General features: G+C 39.9%; 3 protein-coding genes across 3 annotated transcripts; 2 read left to right on the top strand and 1 right to left on the bottom strand.

Annotated features, from left to right (window-relative positions):
• Positions 1–19: 19 nt before the first annotated feature.
• Positions 20–4,417, bottom strand: kctd10 (potassium channel tetramerization domain containing 10). The gene is made up of 7 exons (XM_074671308.1): positions 4,320–4,417; positions 2,825–3,038; positions 2,543–2,712; positions 1,828–1,914; positions 1,662–1,714; positions 1,378–1,573; positions 20–1,267 (listed from the first exon to the last, which is right to left on the bottom strand). Exons 1-7 carry the CDS (start codon positions 4,320–4,322, stop codon positions 1,049–1,051), a joined length of 942 nt encoding a protein of 313 aa, XP_074527409.1. The 5' UTR covers positions 4,323–4,417; the 3' UTR covers positions 20–1,048.
• A 153-nt stretch (positions 4,418–4,570) lies between these two features.
• ube3b (ubiquitin protein ligase E3B) lies at positions 4,571–13,361 on the top strand. Its single transcript, XM_074671306.1, has 27 exons — positions 4,571–5,200; positions 5,373–5,541; positions 5,694–5,811; positions 6,011–6,070; positions 6,185–6,289; positions 6,376–6,472; positions 6,576–6,661; positions 6,785–6,867; positions 7,001–7,106; positions 7,205–7,325; positions 7,447–7,624; positions 7,725–7,891; positions 7,984–8,151; positions 8,262–8,433; positions 8,518–8,636; positions 8,739–8,853; positions 8,944–9,043; positions 9,122–9,241; positions 9,335–9,511; positions 9,602–9,712; positions 9,808–9,945; positions 10,034–10,099; positions 10,181–10,239; positions 10,381–10,563; positions 10,708–10,819; positions 10,919–11,011; positions 11,100–13,361. Exons 2-27 carry the CDS (start codon positions 5,381–5,383, stop codon positions 11,289–11,291), a joined length of 3,207 nt encoding a protein of 1,068 aa, XP_074527407.1. The 5' UTR covers positions 4,571–5,200; positions 5,373–5,380; the 3' UTR covers positions 11,292–13,361.
• Positions 13,362–13,596: 235 nt separating this feature from the next.
• aldh3b4 (aldehyde dehydrogenase 3 family, member B4) lies at positions 13,597–17,597 on the top strand. The gene is made up of 10 exons (XM_074671401.1): positions 13,597–13,903; positions 14,379–14,574; positions 14,694–14,804; positions 15,078–15,198; positions 15,289–15,374; positions 16,279–16,360; positions 16,443–16,832; positions 16,918–17,084; positions 17,164–17,263; positions 17,394–17,597. The coding sequence occupies exons 1-10, from the start codon at positions 13,851–13,853 to the stop codon at positions 17,591–17,593; spliced, it is 1,506 nt and encodes a 501-aa protein (XP_074527502.1). The 5' UTR covers positions 13,597–13,850; the 3' UTR covers positions 17,594–17,597.
• Positions 17,598–17,756: the final 159 nt, after the last annotated feature.

The following is a 17,756-nucleotide window of genomic DNA, read 5'->3' on the forward strand; positions in this document are numbered from 1 at the left end:
AAAATGAGAACAAAAAGGCGTGTTTCTAGAAATTTATTTGTGATAAAGTATGTATAAATATAAAACATACATATATGTTCACTTCTGTACAACAGACCTACAAGTACTGTGATTGTTCATATTTCAACTGAAATCTATTGTGTGCAAACAGTTCATTCTCTGATGAATGCAGTGATGAAGGACAGGTCTAATTTCTTTCCCTGTTAGAGGCTTGTAGACAGGATTCCCTTCCTACCAGAGGCTTCTCTAGTTACAGTCATTCACTTCAACCTCAGCATCCATCATTCAACCACCCCCCGGTACATTTAACACCACTGATCACGGCTCAAGTTCCCTTCACTGAGAATAATGAACATTTAGTGAAGTGAATAAAATAAATGCTAAAAGTAAATAAGAAAGAAGCACTCAAGTGAAATGCTGCATCCATTTGAAATAACTGTATAAAAAAAGTTTTCAATTTTAAAGATTTTTTTTGCTATAATCCGTCAGCTGCCAAACAGCCTCTGTAACATCATCTAAGAGTTAAACAGTGCCATCTTGTGGCCTCATTGTGTACAATACTTAATTTACTGAAAAGCTTACAGTAGACCCATCAGAGCCTGCGCAAGGAGAAACAAAATTACTCTTCATTAAATTTTAGCTGCTTACTCGCTATATATTCTTGTTCTCCTCAAAGTAATGTAGTTGGAACCGCAAATAACAAGACTCACAATGACAATATCGGATTGTTTTTTACACAGACTTACTCACAAAAACTCTTGCTTGCATTAGTGAATGCAAAAGCCAGGTCAATAGAAATCTAGCAGAGAATACTGACAGAAGTTAACATGACAAACAATGGACAAGACCCCACAACAAATAAACTCTCATAAAATCACTCAACCACTACACAGTGTCGTACACACACATCTTGCAGTGATCTCCTGGAGTAAAAGCTGGTAAAATAATAGAGGAGGTGAAACAGAGGCGCATGGTGATTTAAGGCACAAGCGTGGTGCAAAGACAGTTTGGGGTCACAGACACAGGCTGACGGGTCACAGGTGAAAGGTCACTGGTGGTGGTGAGTGCGGTCATCAGGTCGTTTGACATGTATTCTACGAACTCGCTCGATGCGCTCTCGCTCCTCATCTTCGTCCAGGTGGTGGGATCGGCCAGCGGCGCCCCCTGTAGCCTCCAGCAGGGCGTTGTCTGGACCCCTCCCATCATGGGACTCGTAAAGCAGAATGTTGAGGGTCTCTTCATAGATTCGAGCCTCAGGGAACTCAACCTGGGAGGAAAAGGGGGATATACAAGATAATTAGAAAGCATACTGTCACGTTCTTCTTACAAGAAAACAAAAACTTTGCCTGAGGTATAAAATTACAAATAAATCCTTACCTTTGTCTGCTTCTTTTCTGTGGCATAAACAATGGAGGTGCAGCACACTTCAGCAATCTTACGGCCCTGACCATAGAATGACCAACAACAGATCTCATCCCCAATAACATCCTTGATGAAGAGCACTCGACCATTGAACCGCAATGACAGCTTGTCAAACAGCTCAATATTTTTCAGCATGTTGTCATCAGAGTTGCTGGGGAAGATGATACAAGAATTTATTGATCAAACTTTATTTGGTTTTTATCCAAGTTCAGGGTATAAGTAACAAATAAAACCCTCACCTGGTATATGAATATTTATTGTTGCTCCTATTATACAGCAGTTTGACAGTTGGCTGTAAGGACAAAAGAGTTTGTTTTCAGAAAAAAAAGTATAATTGGCATAGATGGCTTGATATTGAGAACTAGAAATTTTGCAACACATGTAGAGAAAAACCACACCACCAACCTTATTAGATGTTGCAATAAGCTTTTGCTCTTCTTTAGAAGATGTCATCAGAGGCACTTTACAGAGGGGTTCATAAGTTTCTTTGTTCTGCAGAAAATACATTATTTACATTAAAGATCCATATGTGAAACCCTTACATAAATGTGTCTAGAAACAGAAAGGATTACTATCACAGGCAAATACTACAAGACACTGTTAAATAAATTGACCAACTCATAATACAATTTTAATGCTCATTATTGGGATCTTTTGAGGAAAAAGTAGAAATACTTCATTAATTCCCTTTGGGGGAAAATAAAATTTTCACTGTAAATGAATTATGCTATATCTACAGACACATGCAGTAACAGCACTTTTTGCACACAGAAACATGCACTGATGGAGAGTGAAGAGTGAAGGAGCTGTACCATCAGCACCCGCTGAGCAGTTGGGGGTTTGGTGCTTTGCTCAAGGGGACCTCGACAGTGCCCAGGAAACCATGCTGACACCTCTCCAGCTATCAGCCCAGTTTCCAATTTTTGATCTATGCTGGCCATGCCATTTCCAAATGGACTGAGCCCATGCAGCACCCATGACCTTTCAGTTTTTGTTTTAAAATCAAATTCCCCTCCTACTTACTCTCAGTTGCAACAGTCAAACTAGTTATCATTCACTCCTAGTAACAAGTACGGATATTAATATACTGCGCCATGTAAATGATTGCTGCCTGTGGTACCTGCAAGGCAGCAGTGCATTCATCAGCCAGGCCTTGGACAAGATAATACTTGGCCTCAGCGAGCAGTTCTTCTGTCTCCCGTCTGCTGTCAGGGAGCGGCACAGCCCCGTCTCTAAGGTAGTTCAGGATCGTTCCAAAATGTTTTCCACAGCGATCAATCAAGATCCATCCTGTTGGTTTAAAATGGTGATACATCATCTAGGCATACATCAATAAACAATACAATTCATGAGTTAATCCTTCATGTTATTTGAAGATTTTTTGGTTGAAATAATAGCTCACCTTCACTGTCTGTGAGGACCTCCATCCTCCCACTGAACATGGCTTTGAGCATTGTGTCCTGTTTGGTTAGTGTTTGCATTGTAGTGTAGTACAGTGCACCACCAACATTTAACTTCACATATTTAGAGCTGGGGCTGGAGCCCTTAAAGGATGTAGTCCGGGTTGTAGCTGCTGGCACTGCCGAGCTCACCACACTCTCTCCTGACATCTCTTCCTGTGACATAGAGAAATAAAACATAGAAGGACATCCAGTTTAGGACTTGTATTTTGCCTCATTGGTTTGATTTAGAGAGGAAGAAGTTAAATTCAAAGAAACATTAAAAGAGGATTTCTGCTTTATTGGGATAATCTAGATGTTATTTTGTACTTTGACCTAATCCAACAATGCTTTAGTTCATTGCCCAGTTTTTCTGATCTGTTAACAGCACTTAGCCCCAAACCTCTTTGACTGTTTCTTGTGGTCCTCACTCTAAATAAAGGAACTGAGACTACACGCAGCTGTAAAAAAGTGTTAAAAAACTATGAACCATAACCAACCATCTCTGTAAAATATGTGCCTTAAATATTAAACTTAATAAGTTTTAGAACTATGTTAAAGTCAGACATATAGACAAAAAAAATAGAGTAGAATGCTGAAATGCAGTTTGACATTCCACATTTACTGAGTTATTAAAACATTTACTTAAAGTAAAAAAAAAAACACACAACCAAACAAACAAAAAACAAAACAAATTGCATTTTTCTTTCTGGCTTATTTTACTTTAGCTTACCTTTGTCTATTGGTTTTAGATTTTATTTCTATTGTGATTGTCTCTTTTTAATTGCATTTTCTAAACTGTTAAGTGACCTTGAGTGTCCAGAAAGGCGCTTTTAAATAGAATGTGCTATTAGTACCATTATTACATTATCTTAAAAAACATCAAATGTGTTTGGTATATAACTGCCCAAACGTGTTGTTCTAAATCTTGGACTTTCACATTAGTTTTCTCATTGTTTATATCTTCAAATACAAACAAAGATCGAAAAAAACATATTTATCTTAAACGTTTGTAATACAAATAATATTTAAGATGGCGTATTTTTTTTCGCACTTCAAGTAAAAATTTGGGATCCCTTTCTCAGGAAAACTCTCGGTAGCTTTAAGCAGCTATACCAAATGTTGAAACAGGACTTACTATGCAACGACAAAAGCGTTATTGAAACAAAAGATTATTGTCATATCACTGTTATTAATTTTTTCAAAGATTAAAAACTCTTTTTGAACTCTGTGTATCATAAAACTCCCACCCATAACCCAAAAATCATTGAGTAGTTATTTTTCAGATTACCACGGCTGATGAGCTAGCTCGATAGCTAGTTAGCATCCCAAAAATACCTTTGTTAACACGAATGAGGATAAATACAAAGAAAATATCACGCTGGTTATTATCACGAGCTTATTTTATCGTCATATAAAAGTATGTTTACAGACGGTCTCTGATAAAAGAATATTTACCATAGAACCCGCGACAGGCTTGTGAATTGTGGCTCGCTAACGCCAGTCAGCTAACACCCACTTCCTTCCGGCCGAACGCTACGCACTTATAAGATTACGTCAACACTCATTACTCTATTTAAAGAGACAGTTGGTATTTTTTGTTTGATGTCACTAAGTATTAAAGTTTGATTAAATAAGCAATTTCTTATTCCAAATGTACACTTTGGCCACCTCCAAGGGTAAAGGCTGTGCCCCCATAGATAGGGGAAAACTTCTTTATTATACTAGCCTTAACCTGCACATTTCCGCTGTTGAGGAGTGTAACACTCATAACAGTCCCCCGCCACCCACCCAGTACACTGGGCGAAAGCTTTATCCAGCACTCGAGGTAAAGTTGCTGTTTTTACTTTTCGACCAAAGGCAGTCTGATATATCACGGTCTGTCTGTTACTGAAAACGTTAATATAACGATTTAAACATTTCGACAAACCACCCGGAAAGATTAAATGCGACACAGGGGATTAATGGCTGCAGTCAATGTACGGATCCCTTCTCATTGTTTACATATGGATACGGTATATTGCCCGTGTTTTTGGAGCTGTCATTGAAAACAGATTCAACACAAGCATATTGTGATCAAGCATATCCCCAACATAGCGTGAAAAGAATCTTCACAAAACAGTATCAGATCGACAAGCGGCAAACTAGCCCAGTGAGCTAACTATCCCAGCTCCATCTTTACTGTATCACCCGCTGCTCCAGAGATGGCAAGTTAGTCTTCATCTCGCGTTTGGCTTTCCTCTTACTTGGACCTGAAGGACAACCAAATGACTGAGGAGGTATAGCCCAAGGTGAGCCCAAAGGCCAAACCGAAGAGCTTCGTTTCAGGAATATCGCAGGTAAGTTCGTTATTGTGTTGGCCAATAACAATATGCAGCTGTAAAGACGGTTTATTTTTTACAGTTGACAGTTTTTAAAGGCAGAGACAACAGTTTTGAATACACCGTTGAAATGAAATCCAATAATGCGGATTAATAAGATACAGTTAAATTGTGTGATCCTTTTTTCTAGGGTGCACAATGTTTAGTGTACCCCAAAGCTCCAAGTCTGAGTTCCTGGACAAAGCCAGGCAGGCAAGGGAGGAAAGGAAAGGACTGAAAGAAAAGGAGAGAGCAGCAATCCAAATCCAGGCACTAGTCAGAAGATTTCTCTGCCGCTGCAGACTCCAGAAGCAATTAAGGTATTCTCTGATTCCATGTACCAAGCTCTGCGAGTTAAATTGTCTTTTACTTCACAAGTCAAATAATACCTGTTTGGTTGAAATGAAACCGTCATCCCTTATCTCCATGCTAAAATCATTGACATAGTAATTTCCTCTTTTATTCTGACCAGACAAGATGTTGATGACTACTTTCAAGCCTCTGAAACTGGGGCAACAAAAAGAAATGCACTCTCAATTTTCAAAATTGCCCGGAAATTACTCTTCATATATTCTCCAGAGGACAAGATGGTAAGTTGTTTTTTACGCTGTAAAGATAAACATATTAAAAGAGTGTAAATGGCTCAAGTTTACTTAAAGAAAAATAAAACACAACTGAAAAGTCTCCTACCTGTCAATGCTTACATCGGAAAGTGTTGTAGACAGTAGTGATTTCCCAAACTTGTTGAGGGCTTGGAGACTCAAATGACTCTTACTTTGTTACTCACAGAGATTTGAGAAGCTGTGTCGAGCAATTCTTGCGAGCATGGAGGTTGAAAATGAACCTAAAGTAAGTGAGACTATACTTGTATCCTTGCCAGATCAAGTTTTTTCTTTTTTTTATTGAAGACATCTTTTTTTTGCAAGATCTTTCTCAATGAATGCTCTCACATTCTGCCCCAAGGTCTGGTATGTTTCCCTGGCGCTTTCCAAAGACCTCACCATTCCTTGGCTCAAACAGATAAAAGATGTGCTGTGGACCTGCTGTCAGAGAATAAAAAGTTTAAAGGTTAGTCTTGATTTAAAGCTGGAATCTTTATTCAAATAGTAGTTTCACAACTTGAATTGAACATATCACTGTTTTCTGGCTTTCAGCCTGACATACTCCAGGACAATAAAATGATTACGCTTTACCTCACCATGCTGGTGACCTTCACAGACACCTCAACCTGGCGAATAGTCAGAGGGAAGGGTGAGTCTTAGAGAGGCTGAAATTGTGTATTATAAACATAACTTCTGTTATTGCAAAACATGCTTCCTGCAAAGAGAAACAACATTTTCCCCTTTTCTTTTAGGAGAAGCACTCAGACCAGCTTTGACAAGGATTTGTGAAAATATAATGGGCCATCTCAATCAAAAGGGATTTTATGCAGTACTCGAGGTTTAGTATTATTTCTTAACTTTTTATAAGTGTTATTGAAATTTTTTTTAAGAGGCATGGATACTTTTTTGTGTCATTCTGAGTGAAATGCACATTTTACATCTTTTGACTTTTCCTGTGTAGATTTTGCTCACCAATGGATTAGCTCGTTCCAAACCATCTCTCTCCAAAGGAACTCTGACAGCTATATTCACCTTGTCATTAAGGTAGGTTAGAAACAAAGGTCAACATTACAGTCGTCATTGTAGTAAGTGGAGGGAGTTATGTTCCATTACATTTTCTTTGTGTTTTTATTATGTTGAAGTTTTTACTTTAATCCTTTTTTACTTTATGTTTCAGGCCGGTTATTGCTGCTCACTTCTCTGATAACCTGCTAAGATCATTCCTCCTCCACATCATGTCAGTTCCAGCTGTTGTATCCCACCTTAATGTCCTCACCCCAGAGGTAAGAGCTCAAGTATGAAACACATCATCAAACTGTATAATGGCCCTTTATTGTGAAGTTTTAGAGAATAGATTTTAACATCTGCTTCGTCTCAACAGTGCATGGCTTCCACCCAGACGCATGACCTCCTGCGGAAGTTCATTCTGTTCCTTAGCAGAGAAGAACAGTGTTTGGACATCTGTGTGTGTCTTGAGGGGAGCCACACACTCTGCCTTCTTGGTACTGGGTTTTGAATAAATAAAAGCTACTCTGTCATTGATGTATGCTTTTTTTGTACATGGAAGGGATCACTGTTTGTACTGTAGATTGTTAAACCACAGCTGTGTTTTTCTAATGACAGGAAACCTGATTCACCTGGGCTATCTGAATGAGAAAGTCCTAGAAGAAGAAGCCAACCACTTTGTTAAGGACCTGACTGACATGCTGTCTTACTGCCAGAGATATGTGTCCCAAAAAAAGTCAAACCTCACCCACTGGCACCCTGTCCTAGGCTGGTTCTCCCAAACTGTAGACTATGGGTGAGTGATGAAAATAATATTCAGTCACAGTGTAGCACAATTTCAGAACTACTTGTTGAGCAAAAGCAATGTGACGTTGCCCCTCTGGTTCTCTCTTCAGTCTGAATGAGTCAATGCCACTGGTCACTAAACAGCTACAGTACCTGTGGGGTGTTACTGTCATTCGGACACTCTTCAGCGATGTCCTCTCTAAAAAGCTGGAAAGTCAGGAGCCCACTCCCCCACCTGCTCAACCTAGTACATCACAGAACAATCTACCAGTTAAAAGTAGGTTGTAGCTCAAACTTTTTAAGTATTCAATATAAAGACCATCTGTTAAGTTCTCTACATCATAGTGTTTGGTTTCTGTATCCTGATAGACCTCTTCAAGCGGGCGTTTCAAAAGTCGGCCTCTGTACGCAACATCTTGAAACCAGTTGGAGGGAAACGAGTTGATTCAGCTGAAGTTCAGAAAGTTTGCAGCATTTGTGTGCTCTACCAGACAGCTCTGTCCACACTAACCCAAATACGACTTCAGATTCTCACTGGTTGGTACAACAACTTTTTTTTTTTTTTTTACCATGATCAAATGTTGTCTATTCAGACAATCTTGTTAGGTTTATCATAAAGATTCTAACTGTACAATTTTTTTTTGAAGGTCTGACACACCTTGATGACCTTTTGCCTAAACTTTGGGCATTCATCTGTGAGCTCGGCCCTCAGGGAGGCCTCAAACTCTTCATGGAGTGTCTAAACAATGACACTGATGAGTCCAAGCAGCTCCTGGCTATGCTCATGCTATTCTGCGACTGCTCACGTCACCTGATCACGTAACTTCATTTAATTGAATGGTGATGTGCACAGGATGGCCAATGCTGTAAAGGCATTTATGACACATTGCTGATATTTTACAGAATTCTGGATGACATTGAAGTCTATGAAGAACAAACATCTTTCAAGATAGAAGAACTCATCACCATTTCCTCATTTCTGAACACGTTTGTCTACAAGATGATCTGGGACGGCATCTTAGGTCAGTTTGGGACCTTGCTGATTCTTGAAACTCGTGAAGATATCAGTAAATTAAAAATGTCAAATTTGATGGGAAACCTGTTTTTATTTTGTATTTTAATAGAAAATGCAAAGGGAGAGAAGCTGGAGTTGTTCCACAGTGTTCATGGCTGGTTGATGGTGCTGTATGAGCGGGACTGCAGACGCCGGTTTACCCCTGATGAGCACTGGCTGCGCAAGTAAATACAATCAGCTGTTAATATACTTGTCACCTGTTTTTTCACAAACATTGAAAAGTTCAACGTCTATTTGTGTGATGTTGCATTCAGGGACCTAAAGCCCAGCTTGTTGTTCCAAGAACTGGAGAAAGGCAAGAAGAGAGCTCAGCTGTTACTGCAGTACATCCCACATGTCATTCCACATAAAAATGTGAGTGAACTCAGTCATTCAGTTTAAAGCAGTGTCCTCTTTGCTCAGCTCTATAATTACTGTTCTTTTTGTCTTTAGAGAGTGCTGCTGTTCAGGAACATTGTCACAAAGGAAAAGGAAAATCTAGGATTGGTAGAAACGAGCTCTGCTTCACCACACGTCACACACATCACCATTCGCCGCTCACGGATGTTGGAGGTATGGTGTCAACAGATTAGACAGTTATTTTCATTGAGATTATTATTTGTCAATTTTTCCGAAAAAACCCAATTTTTTTCCCCTCATTTTTAGGATGGATATGACCAACTCCGCAGATTACCAGTGAATTCCATCAAAGGTGTAATTCGTGTGAAGTTCGTCAATGATCTTGGCGTAGACGAGGCTGGTATTGATCAGGATGGTGTGTTCAAAGAGTTTTTGGAAGAAATCATTAAAAAAGTGTTCAATCCTGCTCTCAACCTGTTCAAGGTAAAAAGAAGCTGTTGAAAATATTTTTTTAAGGCATCACACATTTGCTATTAATTTTGAGTGAACTGTTTTTGTAAATTTTTACTACAGACTACAAGTGGAAATGAGAGATTGTATCCTTCACCAACGTCATACATCCATGAGAACCATTTACAGCTGTTTGAGTTTGTGGGGAAGATGCTCGGAAAAGCAGTTTATGAGGTATATTTTGCTTTTTGAAGAAGCCCTCATTTGTTTTTATAACTCTGTTACTCTTGTTTTGGGTGGTAGTCTAACAGTTTTTCTTCTGTATTCAGGGCATTGTTGTGGATGTCCCTTTCGCCTCCTTCTTCCTCAGTCAAGTCTTGGGTCACCATCACAGCACTTTCTACAGCTCCATCGATGAGCTGCCCTCACTGGACTCTGAGTTTTACAAGAACCTCACTTCAATAAAGGTATATGCACCCAGACAGTTTACTTTCCCCTAACCAGACACCTTTCCATCCCCACCACATGTTTGATTCTGTCCGTTTGTTTTATTAGCGCTATGATGGAGATGTTGGGGACCTTGGCCTGACGTTGTCCTACGACGAGGATGTTATGGGACAGGTAAGAATAGAAAGTGATACAATGAAGTGCAGTTAAAAGCATGAAATTAACAAGTAAATGCATCATTATTTTTTCTTACAGCTTGTCTGCCATGAGTTGATACCAGGAGGGAAAACAATGCCAGTCACCAATGAAAACAAGTATGTTAATCTAGATCCGATTACAAAAAACAAAATATAAAAAATGGTTCTTGAACAATTTTAAGTCTCAGCTGCCCTCAATGTGCAGGTTGTGTTACAGTGGATAAAACAATCACTGACTGACTCTGTCATTGCCTGCAGGATCAGTTACATCCACCTAATGGCTCACTTCCGGATGCACACGCAGATCAAGGAGCAAACTGCAGCTTTCATACGGGGTTTTCGCAGCATCATTAACCCAGAGTGGCTGCACATGTTTTCCACACCTGAGGTTCAGCGTCTTGTCTCTGGAGACAATGCCGAGATTGATCTAGATGACCTCAAGTATGTTTTCAGATGACTTAACTGTGACTACAATAGTTGTACCATCAAAGTTTCCAGGAAATGTGTCTCATAATGGGAAAATCATGATCTTGGTTGAGTTCTCTGTGTAAGATGAGCTTGTCTTCTCTTGTTGTTTTTAATCAGGAAACATACCGTCTATTATGGAGGTTTCCACAGCAGCCATCGTGTCATCATCTGGCTGTGGGACATCCTGTCCAGTGACTTCACAGCTGAAGAGAGGGCTATGTTCCTTAAAGTAAACTACAATTTATTTGTGATTATCACAGCCAAGAGCTTTCAACCACTCTGAAAGATGCCAACTATTATCTAATTTGTTGCCACATTTTTTCTACAGTTTGTTACCAGCTGCTCAAGGCCACCTCTTTTAGGTTTTGCCTACCTCAAACCACCTTTCTCTATCCGCTGTGTGGAAGTTTCGGATGATCAGGTAAGGATTAAAAGCAAAGAGTTTCAAATAGATGTGTGCAGCTCATGGGTTTGTTCCTTCAAACCAATCGAACACTTTCTCTGTTTAGGACACTGGAGACACCCTTGGCAGTGTCCTCAGGGGCTTTTTCACCATCCGCAAGAAGGAACCAGGTGGTCGACTTCCCACTTCATCGACCTGCTTCAACCTACTCAAGCTGCCCAACTACAGCAAAAAGAGCATCTTACGGGACAAGCTGCGCTACGCCATTAGCATGAACACAGGATTCGAGCTCTCATAACCCGGTCTCAACAAGACAATCTTCACAACAAGGGGGTTGTGTTCAGCAGCCTGAACCATACCAGAGGCTCGTCTTACAGTCTTACTGGGACCGGCGCATGTGGAGTCAAAGGGCATCTCTTGAACAAAAGAGGAACCATGAAGGATCTATACACTTTCCTTTTTTCTCTTTGAAAACTGGTTGAGCTCCACTCTCTCATCAGAGGGGAATGCTGTTTCTGCAGCACAATCCAATTTTAAGCATCTCCCTTTTCGCACTCTGAAAACTCAATATGTTGTGTGTTTAAGTTGATGAAATACAGACATACAGTGGCTAGATCTCTGTTTCTCAGGCTTAACAGAATCACTATTGGATCTATCACACCCACTTAAAGTGAACTGGAAAGCAATACAGATGCAATGCAAGCCATTAGACACGTGGTCAACTCACTCAAGTGAAACCAAGCGATGCTTTGATAATGTACTTACAAGCTGGGGCTCCATTATCCAGGCAAGTTTTAGCTGATATTGGATGAGTCTTAAAATGTTTTGCTGAACATAATGCATCTTTTATAAATGGAAGACAAATCAATGTCTTGTGTCCAACCTCTATGAAAGGGGACTGACTCATAACACTGATCCTGTGTTGATTACATTATGTCTTATTTAGGAGGAAAATCATCTTGACCTTGCTCCATTTCTCCCCATTAAAGACACGGTATCCACCTGAGAGAGACGGCAGCCCTCTGGGTTTTAAATTCTCAGTATTTAAACAATCTTAACATCTGCCTCATTTTGGGTGAGCAGCAGAATTTGTTGACACGAAAAAAGAATCAGACCCTGCTGGTTTAGAAAGATGTCCTTACTGTTGTATTTTACTAAACTGGGAGTGTTTAGTTAGTATTTGTATCTGCCTAGGAAGCATCCATGACTCTTCATCTGTGTTTGACTACCACTTCAAAATAAGAAGAGTACTAAATCAATGATGTTAGTCTTTGTTTGTAGAACTGAAGATTCACACTACACTTTTGAATAACGCTGAGTGCCTCATACAAAACCACCCCCCTGTGCTCTCTCATGTCTGACTCGATCTCAACTGTAACCAATAACCACATATTGGAAACAAGCCATAGAAAATGGGGTCACATACCTGGACTTATTCTTCTCCCACTAACAAGAAAGATCAGAATCTTAAACACTCTACCAACACTATGAATACAGAGGAGGGTTTTTACCATGATGCTCTCTGATCTCTGTGGACTTCTTAAGCCATGCAGAAAAAAGACACTGAGGTCTGAAAACCTCAAAACATGATGTCATGGACTGGTTTGTTAACCAAATGTGAGTGTCTGCTTGATCTGATGTACCCTCGGATGACAAAGTTGCACACCTTCTGCTGTTTGGAAAATGGACATGAGGGTGACTGTCACCTTAAAAGCCTAATATTACTCTACACAGGGTTCAAATCCATCTTAAAGCTACAAAGAGACTTCATTTACTTTAGCAGATAGTGGACTTCAGCCTTTAGAGACAGAGATGAAAGAAATGTCAAATCTTTACTAAGTTCTTTATTATGATTATGCAAAAGACATGTTTTCTGTCATGGATGAGTACTGATACTTTTGTTAGTAAGTAACTCAACCCCTTGAATATACGGTTCCTTATTGCCATGTTTATAAAAAAAATAATATAATGGCTACTAACATGTAAAAACAAAATAATTAAAATGTAACATACACACACACACATATATACACATTAGTTGCATTGAATTTACCTGCATTATACTGATGAGATTAAACTAACTTCAGATCTGACAAATCAAGACAGGATGATCTTACTTTAGCTGAATTTTAACAACACACTACTGTGAAGTGTGTTATAGTGTTAGAGGGATGCAAGGTACCTCACAAGCTTGTCTGTCTCGTCTGATGAGGCGACTCATCTCTTTCCAAATGATGTCATGAGTAGGCTTTAGAGGCTTTAGATGTACCAGTGGACTGTTGATGATGCTGAATTTGGGTATCCACTCTTTTAATACAACAATAATAAAAAATGCTCCTTGAAATGTCTTTCCCCTTCATGTGAGAGTTGTCTTCTCTTTTTGGATTTTCTTTTATAAAGGCTGCTCTTCAACTTTAAGTGTGTTTTTGCAAAAAAAAAGAAAAAAGAAGACCCCTATCATTTTCATTAAGCATCAATCAATTTACAACATAGTCAGCTTATGGAGACACCAGTGATTCAAATGCTTTGATGTCATGTTAATTTATGACAATCACAAACACCTGCTGACAAGGCAAGAACTACACATTAGAGCTATGCATGATGGGAGTATGTGTTCTCTGTGAAAAGCTCGCTGACAAGTTTGAAACGGTAACAGAAAACGGTGGAATGGAGTAACCCTCGTCCACACATTTTCTGCCGACTTTGTTTAACTTGCACGGGGAATATCAGAGTGGGGCTGCTCGATTTACTGATTTACTCCGTGAAAAACGAGAAGTAAACCGTGTGGTTGAAAGAAAGCGCGGTTGTGAAGCTGCATTCCTGCAGGTATCTTCTAAATGTGAGTCCCACAGTGACAATGAACCATCAACCGAGCCCCCCTCCAGCAGAGTGGTTCAAAACGCTGCGAAGGTAATACACCAGAACAATTCACTGTATGGTACCCTAACTACTAAATTCATTGAAGAAAATATCAACGCAGGACGGAAAAACTGGCGTCTTCGTGAAAAAGACACCTCTTCTGTCCTCCACATAATACCGTACAGTTACAAGGTTAGAGGTTATCAACCGCAGTTTTGGTTGTTTTGTGAGTTAGTTCATATGCATAATCTGATTGGCTGATGGTGACTGGATTTTCACGAGTCTCCCTGCCTCCCAGTGGGGCTTGTACTTCACCTAACACACTAACTCCATTTCAGAAGATCAGCAGTTCAGAAAACTTAACTGGAGTAAACATGAGTTACAAAATAAGAGAATGCTATACATGTCAGAGAAATGGGCGTCTAACATGCAGAAGGTATGATGATGATAAGATTGGGACCAGGATTTTTTTTTATGTTGTTTTACATTGTTCTGTGTCTAAAATGAGTGATGTTGATGTTTTCAGAACCAGGCTTGGGGAACAGTGCTTAAAGACTTGCCCTTTGGAGTGTGTCGATCTGCTGAAGAGGTCTAGAGTCGCCTTTCAAGCTGGGCGCACTCTAAAGGAGAGCTTCAGACTGGCTCAGCTGGAGGCTTTAGTGCGGATGCTGGAGGATAATGAATGTGACTTTGTGGATGCTCTTGCCAGAGACCTTCAAAAGGTGACAGGGGATGTGAACAATGACAATGGTTGTGATGATAATGAAAACTAAAACTAAGATAATCATCCATGTTATCAGTACTTGACATTCTTGTTTTTTCTTCTTCTTGTTTTTATCAGCCTCGTTTTGAGACAGTTCTATCAGAACTAATTTTCGTCAAGAACGAGGCATTTCATGCCATCAACAACCTAAAGAAGTGGATGCAGCAGCAACATGTGGAAAGAAACCTGGTAAGACTATTTTTGGAGAAAAAAAAACACCCTCTTCTTTTTTGACAAATATATCTTTGTGTCATCAGAATAATTTTTGATTTAAACAATTTCCCTCTGAGTAGATTCCATCTCACTCAAAGAAATCTATTGTTCTAGGTTGGTCAAGCAGATTAAAACTGTGCTTTCACTTGACCTATTTGTTAAGATTAAGTTTTTTGTGTTATTTGACCTGAATCCCACTCTCACTTTGTTTTCATGTAACCTAATTTTAAGCTTTGCTGATTTAAACAGACCACTACGCTGGATGAGTGTGTAGTGGTTAGTGAGCCACTGGGGGTCGTGTTTATCAGGGGTGCCTGGTGTAATCCTGTCCACTTGTGTCTGGTTCCGCTGGTAGGGGCCATCGCAGCAGGTACAGACACTCAACACAACTGTTTAATTAGCCTTAATTTTGTGTTATTCGTCCCTCACAAAGTTCACTGATTGTAATGAATTTGTGTAGGAAACTGTGCAATCATCAGCCCCTCTGAGCTCACCACTCACACAGCAGAGTGTCTCCATCGACTCTTCCCTTTCTACCTGGACAATGTGAGTAATGGCAGGGGGTACAAACCATGCTCTTAAAGTAAAAATTACTCTAAAGTTTTTACTAAGACTAACTCTTTGAGGGATTTTCACTCAGACTTTGAGCGCATGCTTTAAAAAGGGTCTTGTGTTCTTTGAGTCTGATGACTTGTCTATATTAACCTGAGTCAAGGAAGGCGCTTTTTTATTATGTGCCATGTCAGATAGAATCAAAATAATGAAATTGCTTCTAAGATCAAAGTTATCAAACCTCATTCTCATTAGTACTAGAACCAAACTCACCACTGGCAGTCATGTTTGACAGATGGTAATAACAAGGGATGGGCGAGAACTGGTGTTGGTATTGGAAATGGGCTGATGTCAGCCTTTTTTCAAGGTATTGGTACTCAAAGGCTGCCAGCAGCAGCTGATTCTCAAAAAAGTCCTACGTGGAGCAAGTCTTCCTCGCCAGTAGTTACCGCTACTCGCTGTGGTTTGACACCACAGCAAATATGCATCAAGTCTTGTTCAGACAACATAAATGAACCCGGGAGAGTTAACAGGTAAACTGTTTTATTTTGCATTTCAGTTTATTTTAAAATATCCTTAAACTCTGACAGTTGTTAGTTTTATTTTGCACTTTTGTTAATTTATTAACAAAATATCTTGAACTCAAAGAGGGTTGTTTGTGTTTTATTTTGGACTTAATGGCAGAGTGACTGTGCTGTCTTTGATTAAAATGATCTGTCCCTGTGAATTTCAAAATTTTATGTATCAAAAGTACAAGTAAAATCAGTACTCGGTATCGGTAATCGGTGAGTACTTGAGAGGGAGTACTCTTACTGGTATCAGTCTGGCAAAAATAGTATCGAACATCCCTAGTAATAACATTTAAATGATCTAATTAAGAACTTTTCTTCTCTTCTAGGAATGCTTCCATGTGACTCTTTTAGGCACAAATGATTTGCCAGCAGTCATGGAACTCAAATTTGACCACATTTTCTTCACAGGTATAGATAAAACTTAGCCTTGACCAGATTTTATGATATGGAAGCTGTTAATTGCTTATTTTGAATTTCTTCTCATCTCCAGGAAATAAGGAGGAGGGCACCAAAATTGCCCAGGCTGCAGCTTGCTCACTCACACCTGTCACTCTGGTTTTGTCTGGGAAGAACCCCTGCTATGTTGACCAGCAGTGTGAGATCAAAGCCACCGCCGAGCGCATTGCCTGGGCACGTTTTCATAATGCTGGACAGAGCATGGTGGCACCCGACTACATCTTGTGTCATGAAGATGTGAAAGCACAACTGGTGCAGGCCTTGAAAGGTTGTGTGACACATTTTTATGGCACTGATCCCAAAGAGTCCAGCAGTTATGGCAGAATGGTTAATGTCGAAGTCTTTAACCGTACAAGAGACCAGCTGCTGAAATCTGGCAAATTGGCTGTGGGCGGGCAAGTAAAAGAAGCAGAGAAGTATATCGGTAACTAAGTGGGGCATTGGCTATAACTGTCGAGACTTAGTTTTTGTATCAAAAGTTGACTGTTGTATTTCTTCACTCTTTAAAGCTCCAACAGTTCTGACAGAAGTCGAAGAAAATGATCCCATCATGCAGCTGGAGATTTGTGGCCCAGTTCTTCCTGTTTTGACTGTAAAAAATATTGATGAGGCTATAAGCTTTATTAATAAGCGGGAGAAACCTCTCTGTGTGTATGCATATTCCAGCAATAAAAAGGTAGGACAAAGTTAAAAATGAATTCTTGTTGATTGCCTGGGTCTTTGACATTGACAGTATCTTGTTTCTGGCAATGCAGGTAATATCAAGGCTGATGACTGAGACCTCCAGTGGAAGCTTTTGCTCCAATGACAGCGTCCTTCAGAGCCTTATGGTGGCTCTGCCCTTTGGTGGAGTTGGTAGGTCTCTGGAAGCAGGCTGGAAGTTACACCTGCTTGGTGGAAAAATATAGCATAGAATAAAACAGAATATACTTTATTTATCCCCGAGGGGAAATTCAGCATTATCTGTTCACTATGTTTTTGACAGGTGCTAGTGGAACAGGCTCCTACCATGGTCGCCACAGCTTTGATACCTTCTCTCACAGAAAATCATGCCTCCTGAGAAGCACACGCTTTGAGTGTGTTACATGTCTGCGTTACCCACCCTATGAGGACCGCAATCTGTCACTGATGACATGGGCCAGCACCTTGTCCCAGAAGAGCAAAGGCTGGTGCCAGATCCTGTGACTGTGTGGGAGGATGATAGCAGAGCCATGATGGAGGAAAGCTGAATGCTCCCTAAGAGCCTCCCTGATGTGATTAAGTATTGTTTAAGAGATTTCAAAAAAGCATTTTAGTAAAACAAAATGTGTGACTAGAGCTCCTTTGAGATGAGAAGCTATATTCACAA

Source organism: Halichoeres trimaculatus, unplaced genomic scaffold (genome assembly GCF_033239565.1).
Source record: "Halichoeres trimaculatus isolate MK-OKI-2021-1 unplaced genomic scaffold, fHalTri1.1 fHalTri1_scaffold_5, whole genome shotgun sequence".
In the NCBI taxonomy this organism is placed as follows: Eukaryota; Metazoa; Chordata; class Actinopteri; order Labriformes; family Labridae; genus Halichoeres; species Halichoeres trimaculatus.

Excerpts from the sequence above, each read along its gene's own strand:
- kctd10 (XM_074671308.1), bottom strand. Across the intron at positions 2,713-2,824 it reads GGTCCTCACAGACAGTGAAG|GATGGATCTTGATTGATCGC; the intron begins GTGAGCTATTAT and ends TTAAACCAACAG. Across the intron at positions 1,915-2,542 it reads AATGCACTGCTGCCTTGCAG|AACAAAGAAACTTATGAACC; the intron begins GTACCACAGGCA and ends TATTTTCTGCAG.
- ube3b (XM_074671306.1), top strand. The coding sequence starts at position 5,381 with ATGTTTAGTGTACCCCAAAGCTCCAAGTCTGAGTTCCTGGACAAAGCC. Across the intron at positions 6,868-7,000 it reads ATATTCACCTTGTCATTAAG|GCCGGTTATTGCTGCTCACT; the intron begins GTAGGTTAGAAA and ends TTTATGTTTCAG. Across the intron at positions 9,946-10,033 it reads AGAACCTCACTTCAATAAAG|CGCTATGATGGAGATGTTGG; the intron begins GTATATGCACCC and ends TTGTTTTATTAG.
- aldh3b4 (XM_074671401.1), top strand. The coding sequence starts at position 13,851 with ATGAACCATCAACCGAGCCCCCCTCCAGCAGAGTGGTTCAAAACGCTG. Across the intron at positions 15,199-15,288 it reads GGTAGGGGCCATCGCAGCAG|GAAACTGTGCAATCATCAGC; the intron begins GTACAGACACTC and ends GAATTTGTGTAG. Across the intron at positions 16,361-16,442 it reads TGACCACATTTTCTTCACAG|GAAATAAGGAGGAGGGCACC; the intron begins GTATAGATAAAA and ends TCTCATCTCCAG.